The sequence below is a fragment of the Dromaius novaehollandiae genome, chromosome 3, assembly GCF_036370855.1.
Source record: "Dromaius novaehollandiae isolate bDroNov1 chromosome 3, bDroNov1.hap1, whole genome shotgun sequence".
NCBI classification, from domain to species: domain Eukaryota; kingdom Metazoa; phylum Chordata; class Aves; order Casuariiformes; family Dromaiidae; genus Dromaius; species Dromaius novaehollandiae.
This window is the reverse complement of record NC_088100.1, coordinates 26,912,434-26,927,356: the sequence shown is the minus strand read 5'-3', so window position 1 is coordinate 26,927,356 and position 14,923 is coordinate 26,912,434. Positions and strand designations below refer to the sequence as shown.

General features: G+C 39.1%; 1 protein-coding gene across 1 annotated transcript in view; it reads right to left on the bottom strand.

Annotated features, from left to right (window-relative positions):
• The window catches only part of LRRC1 (leucine rich repeat containing 1), a 105,121-nt gene that overhangs the window by 12,277 nt on the left and 77,921 nt on the right, over window positions 1-14,923 (bottom strand). The window contains exons 14-17 of the mRNA XM_064508578.1: window positions 6,996-7,202; window positions 3,963-4,187; window positions 1,690-1,779; window positions 934-1,011 (exon numbers count right to left, since the gene is read on the bottom strand). Of these exons, the coding sequence (XP_064364648.1) occupies window positions 934-1,011; window positions 1,690-1,779; window positions 3,963-4,187; window positions 6,996-7,202 (600 nt within the window). The remainder of the gene's footprint in view (window positions 1-933; window positions 1,012-1,689; window positions 1,780-3,962; window positions 4,188-6,995; window positions 7,203-14,923) is intronic.

The window sequence follows — 14,923 nt, the reverse complement described above, 5'->3', positions numbered from 1 at the left end:
AACTTGCATATGTGAATATCAGAACATAATACTCTTAATAAGTCTATATTATAGTTTTAAAAAAATAAAAGATTAAATTGTAGTGAATTTGGCTTTGTCCAATATACATTGTATCCTTATCATGGGCAATTTAATAGATATATAATAATCATTGTTCTATCCTACCTTTGTTAAACAAGAAATATGCCAGAGTAAATGCTATTAATTCTAGCATAATGACAATGTAAGAGAACAAGAGCCAGAAAAAAAATATTGACCAGTTTCATCCCAAAATAAATGTAGAGGCTCTCCTCCCATTTTACCTTTCCCAGTAGGTGAAAAATCAATTAAACTGTAGGTCATAGTGGCAGAAAAATGCCTGTGATCTCTGCAGCTGCAGAGAACCTCTTGGAAACCATCAGACTCACCAGAAAGGATCGTGCTAGAAAAGATTAGGCTTGAAGTGGAATAGCACAAGAAAAGCATTTACTCCTTGGCACTGTAAGCCTCCATCCAAGCGGATTTACTTTGAGCTGTTCCTTTCCAACCAAAAGTTATCTTGGAGAAACAAGCTGATGTAATTTATATTTCTTTGTAACAACTTCAATGAACTTGTCTAGTAAATCTAATGCAATGTCATAAGCAGGCTTCTTGGACCAAATACAACGGAGTTGTTGGTTGCAGAACTGCTTACTGAGACCATTATTTTCATTTATGAACCAGCCATTAAAGTGAAGACTACTTTGTAAAGCACTTTAAACGAAGATCTGAAAACCAGAATATAATAAAAAGGAATACAAAGATTTAATGTCATTGCAATTTTTTTTATAATGTGGTTTGGGAAGTACCTAAACAGCTAAGCTTAAATCTAGATCTCCAATTCCCCACATCTCAAATTTGGATCAAAGATTTGAACAAGGAAACAGACTTTATATTAACAAAAAAAATGCCTACCTCCACGACTCTGTCTCCTGCTCGTACCCCAGCCAAATCTGCTGGGCCATCTTTCGGTAGCCGTGCAATCAAGATCCCCTGGTAACATAAAACACAAGTTGCAGACCTAACGCAGTTTCTTCTAGTGTCCTCAGACATAAGAAGCGAATGGAAAGTAATTAAGTTTCAAAACTTGTTGTTCTGCTGCCTCTATTAAAATAAAAACTAGATGTCTTAGCACATTAGCAGGAAAAAAGGTTCCAAGGCTGACTGACACATACAACAGTGAACATAAGCCATTAATTGTTTACGCTGTGCCATGGGGAACAGACTGGGAAATAAGGTTTTATTTAAAGGATGAGCAAGGGAGAAGATGTGAGAAATATTTCTCTCAAGTCAAGTTAGCTCCTGGGAACGAGCAAATGGGACAGGAGAGGCATGCAGATCGCAAACGAAGTGACTTTGAATACAGGTGGAAAATGAGAATGAGCCAGTGGTGTTTCAGCCATAAGGCTGTCTTTGGGAAATCATCTATTTACGTGAGGTTTTCTTTTCAAAATCATTCTTCCAGGAGCTTCTCCATCAAAATCTACTACCGATATCTATTTTGGGAAATAAGTGACCCATTTTTCCCCCTTGCCAACTGTATTAGTAATACAATGACATTACATTGCGGACAACCTCAAAAAGAAAACAACGAAACATAATAGCTTCAAAGAACTGCTCATCGGTCTCTTACTAATGATTACTGGATAAATTTTGAGTAATGAAATGCACCTCATCATTGTCTTTATATGGAGATGAGCCCTTTCCACCAGCAATGCTAATACCAAGACTCCCCATTTGACTGCACACAGTAATGGTTATCTGGAAAAGAATTATAATTAATAAGTGGGCTGATTAATCAAAAACATTACCTATGAAGTACATGAGTAATGAAAGTCTAGCTCCCGTTCTGAACAGCAGCAGATTTACCCCTATGTGGCTCAGCACAGAGTAAATCGGTGCTATTCTTAAATACTGTTGCATGCAAGACTAGTCTTTACTCTTCAATAACATCAAGAATGCATTATTTCTAAACTCCAGGTTTTAGAGTCATGCCAAAACTTTAAAAGGTTGTTTGTCATGTGTGCTTCATTTTGCCCAACTTCCTCTTCCCAACTTTTGCTTCTGACCAGCTCCATTGTTCTTAAAGGAAACAGACTGGGAGCCAGCTACTACCTGGTGGGTGTACTCAAGCTGTAAGTCAGTGGCAAAACTCCCACTGAATCCAGCAATGCCACAGCTTCAGCCAGTGCCACAGAATTGCCTGGCTCTGCACTGGGAGCATTAAGTGCACATTCTGGAAAAATAGGTGACCAAATCAGATATTTCATAAAACCCATCAATTAACTGAGCATTCATCAGGGCATAACCACCAGCATACATCAGGAGCAAAAAGTAAATATTTTTGGATAAGTTTATAAAGTACATTTGTTTTCAGACTTCAAGAACTTTTTTGAAACCAGATAACTGAATTTGAGCAATATTATAGTAATTTTTTTAATATACTTTTTACAGGGTTTTTTTTCTGTCTGTATGTGCACACTGCTCTGTCAAAACATTTGACAGCACTCTAACCATTGACTTAAAATTAAAATTGTCAGGAAGTTTTTTAAAAAGAAATAGAAACTGGAACCCATCTAATTTGTTTTCATCCTACTAGCTTTGCCAAAAATTTTGTGCATCTGCTCAGTATCTTGGATAATCCTTTGAATTTACATACATTACAGCATAAGCCAAATGAAAATAATTTTCAAGTTCCAAAGACGGTTTGCATTTAAGAATTATTCCTGTTTTCTTTAATATACAATGTTCTTGCTATTAAATTTAACTAATTTTCAAATACATAAAACAATCATCACATTGAATTTAAGGAACACATTGTTACAGTGGAGTTGAGTTTGAATACAAAGCACATTTCACCTGATCACACAAGGAAAATGCTCTTGCTTTCATTGATTTGGTTCACATCTCTAAGATTATTCAGGTTTGAATAACTTTTGATATTTTCCATTAAGAACATTTCAATATAGCTGGTGTTTCACAGCTTGACAAATGCATGCAGTTACTCTTGCAACTGTAACATATTCATCTGAATTTCCTAATTTTTACATAGGCATGAAAATACCATATTACCCAAATGAAAACTACTGCAAAATTTAGCTTAGATTTAGCACTACCTGCATGATGAAGAATTCACAAGCCTGTTCTTGTTAGCAATGCTTTAGTGGCAGGGTCCCAGCACGGGAGCCACACCAGGTGAGCCATCCTATCTTGTGCTGTACCCCAAGCCCTGGGCATACTGAAACACTTTGCATTTCTGCTCTTACCTCTCTCTCTAAACATGGCTAATGATTGAACCTATGCCTGTCCAAACACTCCCTCCCTGCCCCTCTGCTGGCCACTCAGCACAGAGATGTGAACTGGAATTTGCTGCAGGTGTGGGCCAGGACTCCTGGGAGCCAGCCCGTAAGGCACATTTCATCATCTGCTGCAAAGTGTACCAGGATGTGACAAATCCACTGAATTCAGAGAGTAGCTTCCTCTGTAAATCTCACTCCAAATCTTGCAGTTCTCACTAATAAATTTTCACCTGAACATTTCCATCCATTTTCATTGGGTTATTCACATAACTGAAGCTTTCTTGTGCTGTAAGACTAAGGCCATATTCCTAAATCAAGACCCAAACATTTATATGCAAAGACTTAGCTGAGTGCCCGCCTGCATAGACTTTTGGTTGACTTTATGATATTCCAAAGCTGGGAAAAACAAGAGAAAATTGGAAGAATATGGCTACCAAGAGGTGGGGTTTTTCTTCCTTAGAGGGTAAATTCTATTCCACAGAAGGCAGTGGGAGCAAGGACAAATCTCAGTTTACGTTCTGTGAATATTAAACCTCATAACAACTATTGTGTGATGTCCTCCTTTATATCTCTTATAAATTGCCCTGCACAAAAGGCAAAATTTCTCATAAGCATGCAGATTTTGTGTGCGTGGTGGCTCATTACCTTCAGTGGGGGCTGCACCACTTCTGCAGCTCTCGTGTCCTCTGGAAACCTCTTGGTCTCCACTGCTGTTGAGACAGATGGTTGCATCCTATTGTTCATCCTTGGAAAAGTTCTCCCTTTCATCGCTGCTTTGTGCTTTTCTTGAAGGGCTGCTCTAATATTTCTTTGATCCCTTATGTTATCATCAGTATCAAAAAGACTGCCAGAAAACTTGGAAATAGGTTCCTAGGGGTTAAAGATAAAAAAGGTAAATAATGCAACGGCAATCAGAATACCTATCTGACACTTTCTGAGGCAAATTGGATTTGTTCCTCTCCATCAAATTGCTGTGTGTTAGGATTTATTTCACTGAAGACACTGGACCAATCTTCAACATTAAAGCAAATGTACCAAAGTATCTTTTTAATAGTTATGTCTCTGGCATGGACTAACAGCGGTAGAGATTCATGGGAACAGGGAGAGGACTGGGATGTGGTAGAGCCCTTCACTGTGTCCCCTGACACACGCAAGCACATCTAGCACTCATCCCTACCTTCCTCCACTAAATACAATGATACCCTATGACTTTTCATGGAGCATGGAAATGAGACTATTTTGGACAATCAATGGTAGCTCAGTAGCACCAACTCCACTGTCTTAGAGAAAGGAGCCATATGCATTCAGCAAAGGAAAAGGCTTGCCACATAGAAAATAATAGATTTCTCATGGCTTCTCGAGGCTGATCTTCTATATTCGTGAGCTCAGGTGTAAGATGGAAAGCTAGCCCCAACTTTATATAGGTACATCTAAGAGAAGATTTTGTTTAAATGTTTTATTGAAAAAAAAGTAATTTGACTTTATTTAGCTGCAAGTGGCAGTGGGTGGAGACTTGCAAACTTGGTAACAATCCAGCAGTTTTGGGGTTTGCTGGAACTAGAGACTCAGAGGTAGCACGTCCTTGACACCACTCTGAAGCCTGGCTCTGGGATTCGCAAAGATCTGTGTAGTTATTCTGTAGGTATGTAGATACAGGGAGCGATATAGGGGGTACAGGATGCGATAATGTCACCCTATTCTTAGCTAACCCACAGGGCTTGAAAAGAGAAATATACAATTAAAACACATCCATCAAATAATTTGAGCTTCAGAAAAGTTTGACTGCAAAACACAATACAACTTTTCAGTTACCAGTTTTGCTTGTCAGGGTAGTTAAATGAAACTCAGCCATGATCTCCTAACTCTGCTAATATTTTACAGATGCCTTATTTATACTTGGCTGCTTTTTTTCTCTTTAATTTGGTGAGCAAGGTTGAATCAAATCAAATCTTCTAATCTTTTATCTTTTGTTAGCAGTAAAATGATGCAGCAAAAGTCAGTGCCTTTGAATATAAACCCCAAAATGTCTTCCTAAACCTTGGAAGTCTAATACCAATAATAAAAAGGCAATGGCTGTTATTATGAACAGCTGTCCAGAAACCCCACTGGACACTTTATTTTTAAGCCTAAATTGGAGCTTTTTCACAATGTCTTTTTGGCTGAGATGGAAAGAAGCATCAACAGCACCAGCGAGAGCAAACAAGACATGATTGCTTCCTCTTTTCATTTAAAATTAAACGGGAATTTAACTAGCGGTGAATTATAACCAAATCTCAGCCAACTTCACTGGCTGAGGGACAACGAGGAAGAATAACTGCCTCCGTGCACAGGTCATAAAAAGCAAACTTATCCAGGACAGCACATGAAACAACAGTCTGGCCCTTGAACAGAACTGTGCTGCAAATTCCATAAATATAGTGAAATGGATATCACAAGCACATATAAATTTTAAAAGTGAGAAACTCCCAAGATTCTCATATTATCAGAGTAGCAGAGAAGAGTCAAGACACATGATATGGACTATTAAATTCACATTAGGCACAAATGCAGTTGCAGTAAAGGGATATTCTGGAAATCCTGAAGTTGGTATTAGTCAAACAACTTGCATGTACTTGGTTCACAGCTTTCGAGCCTGTTGCATCAGCGATGCACTGGGATTTGTTTCACTCCATCAGCTCGGACATTCCTTCTTTCTGCCTCTCCAGGAGGCCAGTCTCCCGTTTCGGCCTGGGGCTCACTAATCCTCACCAATTAGTACCACCGCCACCGCTCGTGTTGGGGGTGCTGGGTGCGAGGCAGCAAGGTCAGTAGCAGGGGCCGGTTGGGAGAGGGACCCACGGAGCAGGCACCCTGGCAGCACAGGGGCTTGGAGGTGATGGTCGCAAGCCGAAAAGGCTGCTGGCAGGAGCTCCCAAGGCAACAGTTGTCTGGGGAGAAACTTGGGAACACGAGCAAAGTGGAGAGGTGCAGCAAGGTCCCACCTGGGAAGCAGCAGCGGCACTGCTGTAAGACTGGCTCCTGCCGCTCTGTGCGGGATCTTTCGGCAGAGGAGCGAAGGAGCGGGAAGACGAGTTCCTCCCCTCGCTCCCAGCAGATCTGCAGATGACAGACTGCTGAGCAGTCCCTTGCAAGGGCAAGGCTTTGGGACTGCAGTCACCTCCTATACAACCTCCTCCTTCCAGGCTACGGGAAGTCTTCTCAAGTGCCGGCCTGCTGCCATCCCACTGCACTTGCACATCTCTCGCACCCAGTACTGGGCAGACACTGAGCTTCAAGTTTGGCCGACAAACCACTTACCTGAAAGCGTGGGGCAGATGGTGCTGAGATATAAGTAGAATTAAAAAAAAACTTGGTATTTCATCGTTGATCAGATTACTTGTCTTAATCTGCAAGTTCCACTGTAGTCTTGGGGGTTGGGTGATTGTTTTAATTGGAAGCAAAGTAAAGGGATTAAAAGACTAAAGACGATTCTGTCCCCTCTGCCACAAAACACATGCAAGGACATGAAATGACACATTAGCACTACAAGGACCTGATCCTAGGGGACCGTAGATCCAGCCTCCCTCTAACACAGAGCACTCCGCCACCCAGACAGAAGTGCAGTGGTTTGAAGAGTTTGTAGTTTCTTGACAAGACACAACAACATTGTCCCTCCTGGCTGTAAAGGAAACTACCTACATCCTCATCGGGATCCTCCAGCTCCTCCGCCTCTTGCTCAGGACTGATCCTTCCTTCCCTCCATTTTCCATTAGCAGAGCTGAGCTTGTACATGTTACCACCATGGAAACCTTCCTTTCCTTTTAAAGAGGCCCAGCGAGAGCCCTGGGAGCTCCAGTTATGGCCAACATACAGTTTGGGAGACTTGGGAAGCCACTTAACAAAGTCCTGAGAGGAAGATGACAAAAAAAAAAAAAAATAGGCAATGAATAGATTTTAAGAAAGTGCATGAAGTACGTACATGCAGAAATTGTCTGGCAAGTTCTGCAAGGTATTTTATCACCTTGTAAATACAGGGTTTCCCCGTTTTACCTTGAGAGGTATCTTTAGTCCCAGAGAGACACTTTGTTGGTTAATAGGCTGATGATGATGCAAAGAGCAAGCTAAGGCTGCTAAAATTAATGGAAATCTTCAGTGAGACCCACATGCGCATGGAAGCAAGGCCACCTCCAGCACCTCAGAGGAAAGAATAACTGGCCAGTTACAGTCTTCATTAATGATCTATTCTGTACTATTAAGAAAACAACCATGAGCACTTAGACTTGGTGACTGTTTCATCTCACATCCTGAATTAAATAACTTACCAATAGTCACCTCTGCATTTTCACTATTCTTTAAACAAAATGTTCCGCTGAATGGTACCAATATAATCTATAATACTAAATTGATCTTTTAAGGGTTTGCTGATTTTCAAAGTGTGTATAGAAAAAGCTAAGATTGGAGAAAAGAGTGAACTGCATTTTATCTTCCTGCATGCAATTACAGTCCCATTTTCTCAAAGCATCAGTTTTATTTACATCAAAAAAAAGCCCCACCTCTCCCCTTCACACACAGAAGTTACGCATTTCTGAGAGCTTTTCAGGTAAACAAAACATGTGATATATTAAAAAAAAAAAAGTCACAAGTAAAGAGGAATGAAAGTGGCCCAAAGGTTGTGTTAACTTCTTGTCTCTGAATGAAGTCTTTATAGTACTATTACTGATTTAATGTAGATGCTGCAACGGGCAAAAGCCTGTGAATAATGCAAGACTATTAACAAGACTTGTTGAAGGGCTTCAAAACTGGCTGTCAAAAACAAACAAACAAACAAACAAAAAACCCCAGAACAACAGAAAACCTACCACAGCTGGAAAAAAAAAATCTCACAAACTCCAGGGTCCCCAATTCATGCTGCTGCCTCTGCCAGAAACCATAGCTATTCGTACTCCTCTTTGCAGGCAGCTCCTCCTTAGCCCAAACCTACTCCAGATCAGTCCCCAGAGTTGTTTCTCCCTAGATTCAACCCCACCCCACCCTCAGACAAAGCTATAGTTTGAACATTCCTGAGAATCACTACTTCTGATCTTTTCTAAAGCACATTATAAGGATCTGAAAACTCCTTTGAAGCATACATAAAAAAATTCCTATAACTGGTATATATAGTCTCCAAAACTAAAACTCTGCATATACCCCAAGCAGAGGTCTACATTAAATTAATACTTTATGACTTATTATGAAAATGATTAAAATTTTTCACAGAATTCACAGCAAAAAGTAAACAAATCAGGAAATTTTCAGAACTTCATTATAGAAGAGTTAAAATCTAGAATACCTAAGAGCAAAACCCCCCAAAAGGACTATTTTCAGAAGTGATGTACAGCTGCTGCATAAACAACCAGAGACACTCAAAGGCTACCAATTTCAAGGGGACAGGGATTGAGCATTTTTTGAATATCACTCCAGATACTCATCTTGAGACAGCACCTACCTCAACATAGAAGGTATAGCAAAAATACCTCTATACCTTTTCAAGAAATGTCCAACATCCCTCCCTCCCAAACACATAAGAGCGCACAGCAGAATTAAGCTGATACTTTCAACATACATGGTTAGAAGTAAATTGTTTTATGAAGCAAAACAACCTAACATTCAAATTCTTCAATTATTTATTTTACAAACCTGCAGCTTCAAATAATCTTGCTCAAATGTACTCATTAACAGGCAAGATGACTCACAGTACTTTCGCACATAATCCAGATGTTTTCTTTTTATCATTCCACTGTTTCCCACTTTTTCTGTACAGCTCAGATTTTACCATTCTGCAAGATCTTACTTTGCTTCAGACACAGGAAGAGAGAATTTTCAGAAATTTGAGTCAAGGTTGCCCATATATCTTAATTACACTGAACTTCAGAAGTCATTTTTCACAGTAACCTTTATCTTTCTTCCAAGCTTTCTTTTAAACTTGCTTTTAAAATTCTTTCTTCCAAGCTTTCTTTTAAACTTGCTTTTAAAATTTCTCAAGGTGATATAAATCCAACAGCACAGAACAGCCTTATATCAATAGATATGTTAACACACACGATCCAATAAGGCAAAGAGATGGAGAACAGAAACTAAAAAAATAAAAATAAAAAAAAAATCAAGCTTATGGTGAACCAATCAGCAGCTCGTTTACATTGTTTAAACAGATATTCCATTCTGATATAGTAATTTTCAAACCTCTGTTTTCCCTTTTCAAACGCAAAACAGTTAAGTTCACATAAACACACAAAGTTCCCACTAATGTCAACGCCACAGATGTCAGCACCTCTATTAAATCTAAAGGTGAGAAAGAAAGGAAGATAGGACAAGCTTGTCAGTGCTGGACTTACTGACTGATCTCTTGTTGCTGAGGGAGCTCCCCTTGGGATTCTTAATTTGCTTTATTTTATTTATTTATTTAAGTATGGCTGAACAGCCTGGGAAATGTGCAAGGACAGTATTTTAGTGTCTTGTAGGAAAAGACTATAGACCTTTCAGTGAATCTTAAAAAGATCATAGCCCAAAGTATAATTTGCATTGTACATAGAATATATGATTTGCCTCTGTAAGAAGTCAGCTGTTAAACCACATTTTGACCTGCACTGACATTCACCAGTGCCACCATTTGCTGATAAATAGCCAGGATTTCTGCTTATTCTAAGCCCCACATCTCAGTACACTCTAGCTGGTTGTAGATTTAGTTCATCAACAAACTGAATGCAAAAGCAGCACAAACCATCATGTCGCATGAGTGGCTCCCATTCCTGACAATTCACGAAGCACAAGGCAGGATAGCTCACAGTATTTCTATGCTACCTGCCTTGAATAAGGAAATACAGGGCACACTCAGAATCTTTGTTTCCTAATCAAGACTAAGAGGACAAAAATTCTAATCAAAGCTTGAAATAGCAAGCCATCTCAAATTGTTTATTATTGTTTTATTTTGGATAGCTGATATGCCGGGTGGCCTCCCAGCATTCAGGGTATTTCTCTATATGGTTCGAATCCTTCTCAACGTTCAAGCTCAGGCGAAAGTCACTCTAAACTACCCATAGGTACAGCGAGGGATTTAACTTTTTCCAAGGGATTGCCTCATCTTATTTGACCCTGATCCCTAACCCTAACCAACAGCCTCCCAAACACAGCACTCCTATTTTTTGTCCCATAAGACCAGCACGAGGCTATAAGGTAAGACAGAAACAGCATGACACTTCCGAATAAGAACTGTCACCTTCTCATTAGGTCTACACAATATGTAACCAAATTGTGAAAGTGCTTTTATGAAAGCACTCTCATTTGCGGGAGGCAGGGTGTCACAGTGCCAGGGTCTTCCAGTCCTGTCAGAGAAAGCAACATGCAAAGACTTTGCTACAAGGAGGAGATGGAAGGTACGGGTTTGTTGTTTGCTGTGCTAGAATATAAAGTAAACATTCAATCTGTTTATTGGATTTATAAAAAAAACCTCGTTATTCTGACTTATTAATGAAACTAGGTAACTTCTACATCATTTGACCATGGCAATCGACTGTGTTAGATGGGTAAAAACCTGAGATCGTGCCTCAAGGTAGAAATTACCATAGTTCAGCTAATAAGCAGTGGCTTTGTACTCTGTATAAAGCCATCTTAAAAAACCTCCAGTAATTCGTTAGGTCAGTCTCATTAGGTTCAATACGCCAGGACCATACTCTCAAAGACAAAAGAAGCTACACGAAAATATATTTAATATTAAGAGAGAAAAATCAGTTCTCCTTACAGAATTTTACAGACAATAATTGGTCTTCTTACTACCACTGTGAGGTAGGTAGAAAGAGTTTTTTTGTATTTTATACATGGGAAAGCTGAAATGCAAAAAGATGAAATGGTCCGTGTTTTAAGTTATTAGTAGCAAATACAGAGTGAAGCATTTAGTTTTAAAGTCTCTTTAAAATATTTCGAATAAAACAAAGGGAGAAGGGGAATTCAATATTTAGGACCTTTTACTACTTCCTGGACATTTGGACTTGCAACTCCACTGTTTTGTAAATGTAGAAGAAATCTTTGGGAAAAACTTATTTATAGGACTCAGCATTTGTTATGTTGCATGAAAATACATTTTTCATCTCCCTCCATTAGTAATGATCCTATCTGACTGGTAAAGAGACTGTTTTCCTTTGATATTTCACCAGCAAGTCAGTTAGGCTCCCTTTTTACCTCCTTCCAATCTATTTTTCATGTTTTCAAAGGCAGTCTCTTCAGAACATAAATATTCTTCTGTATCATAGCCCTGTATGTTAAGAGGACAAATTGTTCTCATAAAGTACAAGGTGTCTATTCTGATAAGATCTCACTAATAAATCTTCTACAGAATGAATTTCCTGCAGGCAACACAGGTTTGCAAATGCTATATATCACCCTAAATCATTCTGGCAAATGAATAAGAAACCAAATAACCCAAACACTAAAAGCCAAGAAATGAAAACAACCCACATTTCTTGAGTACCATACTGAAACTGTACTGTGACAAAACATCATGCGTACAGCAATAATGTGGTAACCAATGGTAAACAGAATCCAATGTAAAACTGGCAGAATTTTCGGTTACCTAGAATATTTTGTTTGTAATACCCCTGCTACTATTACTCAACTCAAATTCCCAAATACACATTCTAGTGTATTCTTCTATTAAATAGCTGTTTAAATAGCTGGAGTAATTAGTAAATAAGGCAAATACAAAATGTCTCTAAAAAGGTATTTCCTAGAATAGGAACATTCTTTCCCTTTTAAGAACAACCATTCGTAACATAGCGTTCTATTAAATGAAAATTATTTCAGACTCATTCCCTTTTAAAAGAACAAAGAGCTTTCTTTTAAAGAGCTTTGCATGATTCACATGAAATAAAAATGAAAGCTAACAAAATGTTGCAAAAACAAAGGCATACTTGAATATGCTTTCACTCTAGAAGAGGCAGCATAAAAGCTGCCTGAACAGATTTTGAATCAAGCTTTCCACAGGAAAGGTTTGCTAGCAGTAAATACATGACTTAATTTTAAACTTTGATGTTCAAGTATTAATTAGCCAGAATACATTTTTGAATTTTCCAAAGACACCATTTAAAAAAAAAATTCTTGAAGGTTACGTTAAAATCTTCCATTCTGCAAATGCTCTTCAGACTTGCTATTTTCGCACCTTTTGAATGGAAAAAGGTCATCAGTAATACTCAGATAACCAGTCTTTCGTTAGTTACTTTAGATTTTGTTTTGAAGTTGCTTATTGGAAGCACATGATGTCATCGACAAGCTATACACAGAGAAATTCACTGATTTTTATAGGCAAGCAGTACTTTGTTTAATCTTCCAGAAACATAGGACAACCATATCTGCTTTAAGCTATTTTGAAATGGTTTAATGTAGCCCATTTATTCTGGGCTTGGGTAAAACTGGCAAATTATTGGGAGAGATCTGAACCAGAAACTGTTTGGATCACTAGCATATTCCCATAATTTGCTCTAGTGTACTTCAGAACCAAATGAATATAGTCAAGAGCTTTTGGTCTGATACAAAACTAATTTAGAACAGCTAAGTCCTATATCTGCACTGTTCTGGAGATGCTTACAAAGTTAAATTCAAGCTGCTATTGATTTGGTGGTATTTGCAAGCTGTGTGCCTCTCCATGGATTTTGAACAAAGGTATCACATTCAGTGCTTGTCTACTGCCAAGAGTTTTGCTAGCATTTTGATTATGACTGTTACCATGCCCTCAGCTGCAAATCCGGAGATTTAGGTCAGGACAACATTTCATAACAACAGATGAGCACTAAGAGAAAAAGCATCAAAGGTTACTGGACATCAGTTGTCAACTTCCTAGTATTAATAGCAAGATGCAATATGCCAAATCCCCGCTCTGAAGCACCACCGAAGTGCTACAGTCCTTGCTAAGGACAGCACCAATGCTAAACTCTTCAGGAGAGGACGATTCTGTATAAAGGTAAGCTACTTTTCAAGATCTCAGTGTTAACATTGACATTGTTACTCTATTAAGAGGCAAACCGCACACCCTGAACAAGTTACAGACTGCAAATCAGATAGCTATGATTCCTTGCTCCTCAGGTTATCCAAATGCCAGCCCAGCTGCACGCACTAAGCCCTTCCCAAGCTCTCGCTTCTGAAGAACGCAAGTGACGCTTCTGTGGCCAAAAGAACTGTACGAGAGGCCACAAGATGCACAGTCTCCCCAGCATCCACCAACAGCTCCAGCAAAGCAGCACACAAAGCTGTCCTCATATTATAAATGTGCTTCCCCTCTCCCCGCCACCCCTCCCTCCCCAAAATCTCACATTTTGCATTAAGCTGGTTGAATGCTGACTTTTGTTTTGGATGAAACAGGAAGGCAATGTCCTCTGAAAATTTCACAAACAGTTCAGAAGGAAGGAAACACCCAAAACATCTACTGATAGCCAAGACCAGTTCACTATTTTTTTTGTTTTTTCATCTCCTCAGATGGCCCCCTAATTACTGAAACAGACTAGTGTGTTTGACAGAAGCTGAAGATGGGAAACAGTCTACCAAGCCAACTGAATAAAATAAAGTAACTTTTGCCACACGATGCAGGCAGGCAGTGAATTCTCCTCTGCTAACAAACCTCTAGACATTTCTGATAAATAGCATGCACCAGTCTCAGTGGGAAGTACACATCTGGAGTTAAACATACATTCTCAGCCTTCAGGCTTGGAACAGCTGATATACTCGAGAATATACTTCAAAAAATTAAATTCCCAGTGTCACTGCTCTCCTCTCAAAAGCAGACCTTTTGAGCAGCAAGTAGTGAAATGTGTTAAGTAGCTAATCAGCTAAACTGGTTCATCCAACTCTGGTTAAAGCACTAATGTTAGACGAGAAACAGTCTGACCAGCTTGTCCTGGACAAGTCTGTTGCATGCGCCTGTACTTTCCAGCCCTGCAAGTTTCCAGCACTCGTTTTCCCACAATACCCCGATTACCAGGAAAATGGAATCCAAACCAGAAAAATAATCTCAACATATAAATTATATGGAAACTAGAAAAAGCCTGCAGCAACACACAGGAGATGGAAAAAATGTGTTGCTACACTAACTGCACTAGAAATGGTAGTAAGAGTGCTTTTGTTCCTGCTCTAAGACTACAGAACTGTGACTTTCAATAAAGTCAACTCACATGTAGTAACTGAGTAGTTAATATTAAAACTACTCCATGACTGTGGTCAATTGGTTTTCCCTGGTTACATGTCAGCTATTAAATCATGTGCGAGTATTGCAGTGCTTCCTTTCCTGGCTTGCATGATACCCATGTCCAAAAAGAGTTACGAAGGGAATAGAAGAAGTAGAAGTTGAAAGAGAAAGCTACACTTAAAAAACTATTTTCATTACTCAGGCTCCTCAAAGCATCACGCAAGATAAAGGAGCCAAAATAGAGATTGGGAAGAAAAGCTCATGCTTTCAAGGAGTTCGAGGTATACATTGCTTCAGTGTAACAAACATCTAGCTTTTTCTGCTTATAAAGTACAGTAAAAATTGCCTGGAACCTTATCAGCACTGTTGGGAGAACAAGTGTACCTAAAACACTCTAAAAATAACAAGTATAGGGGTTGGGCCC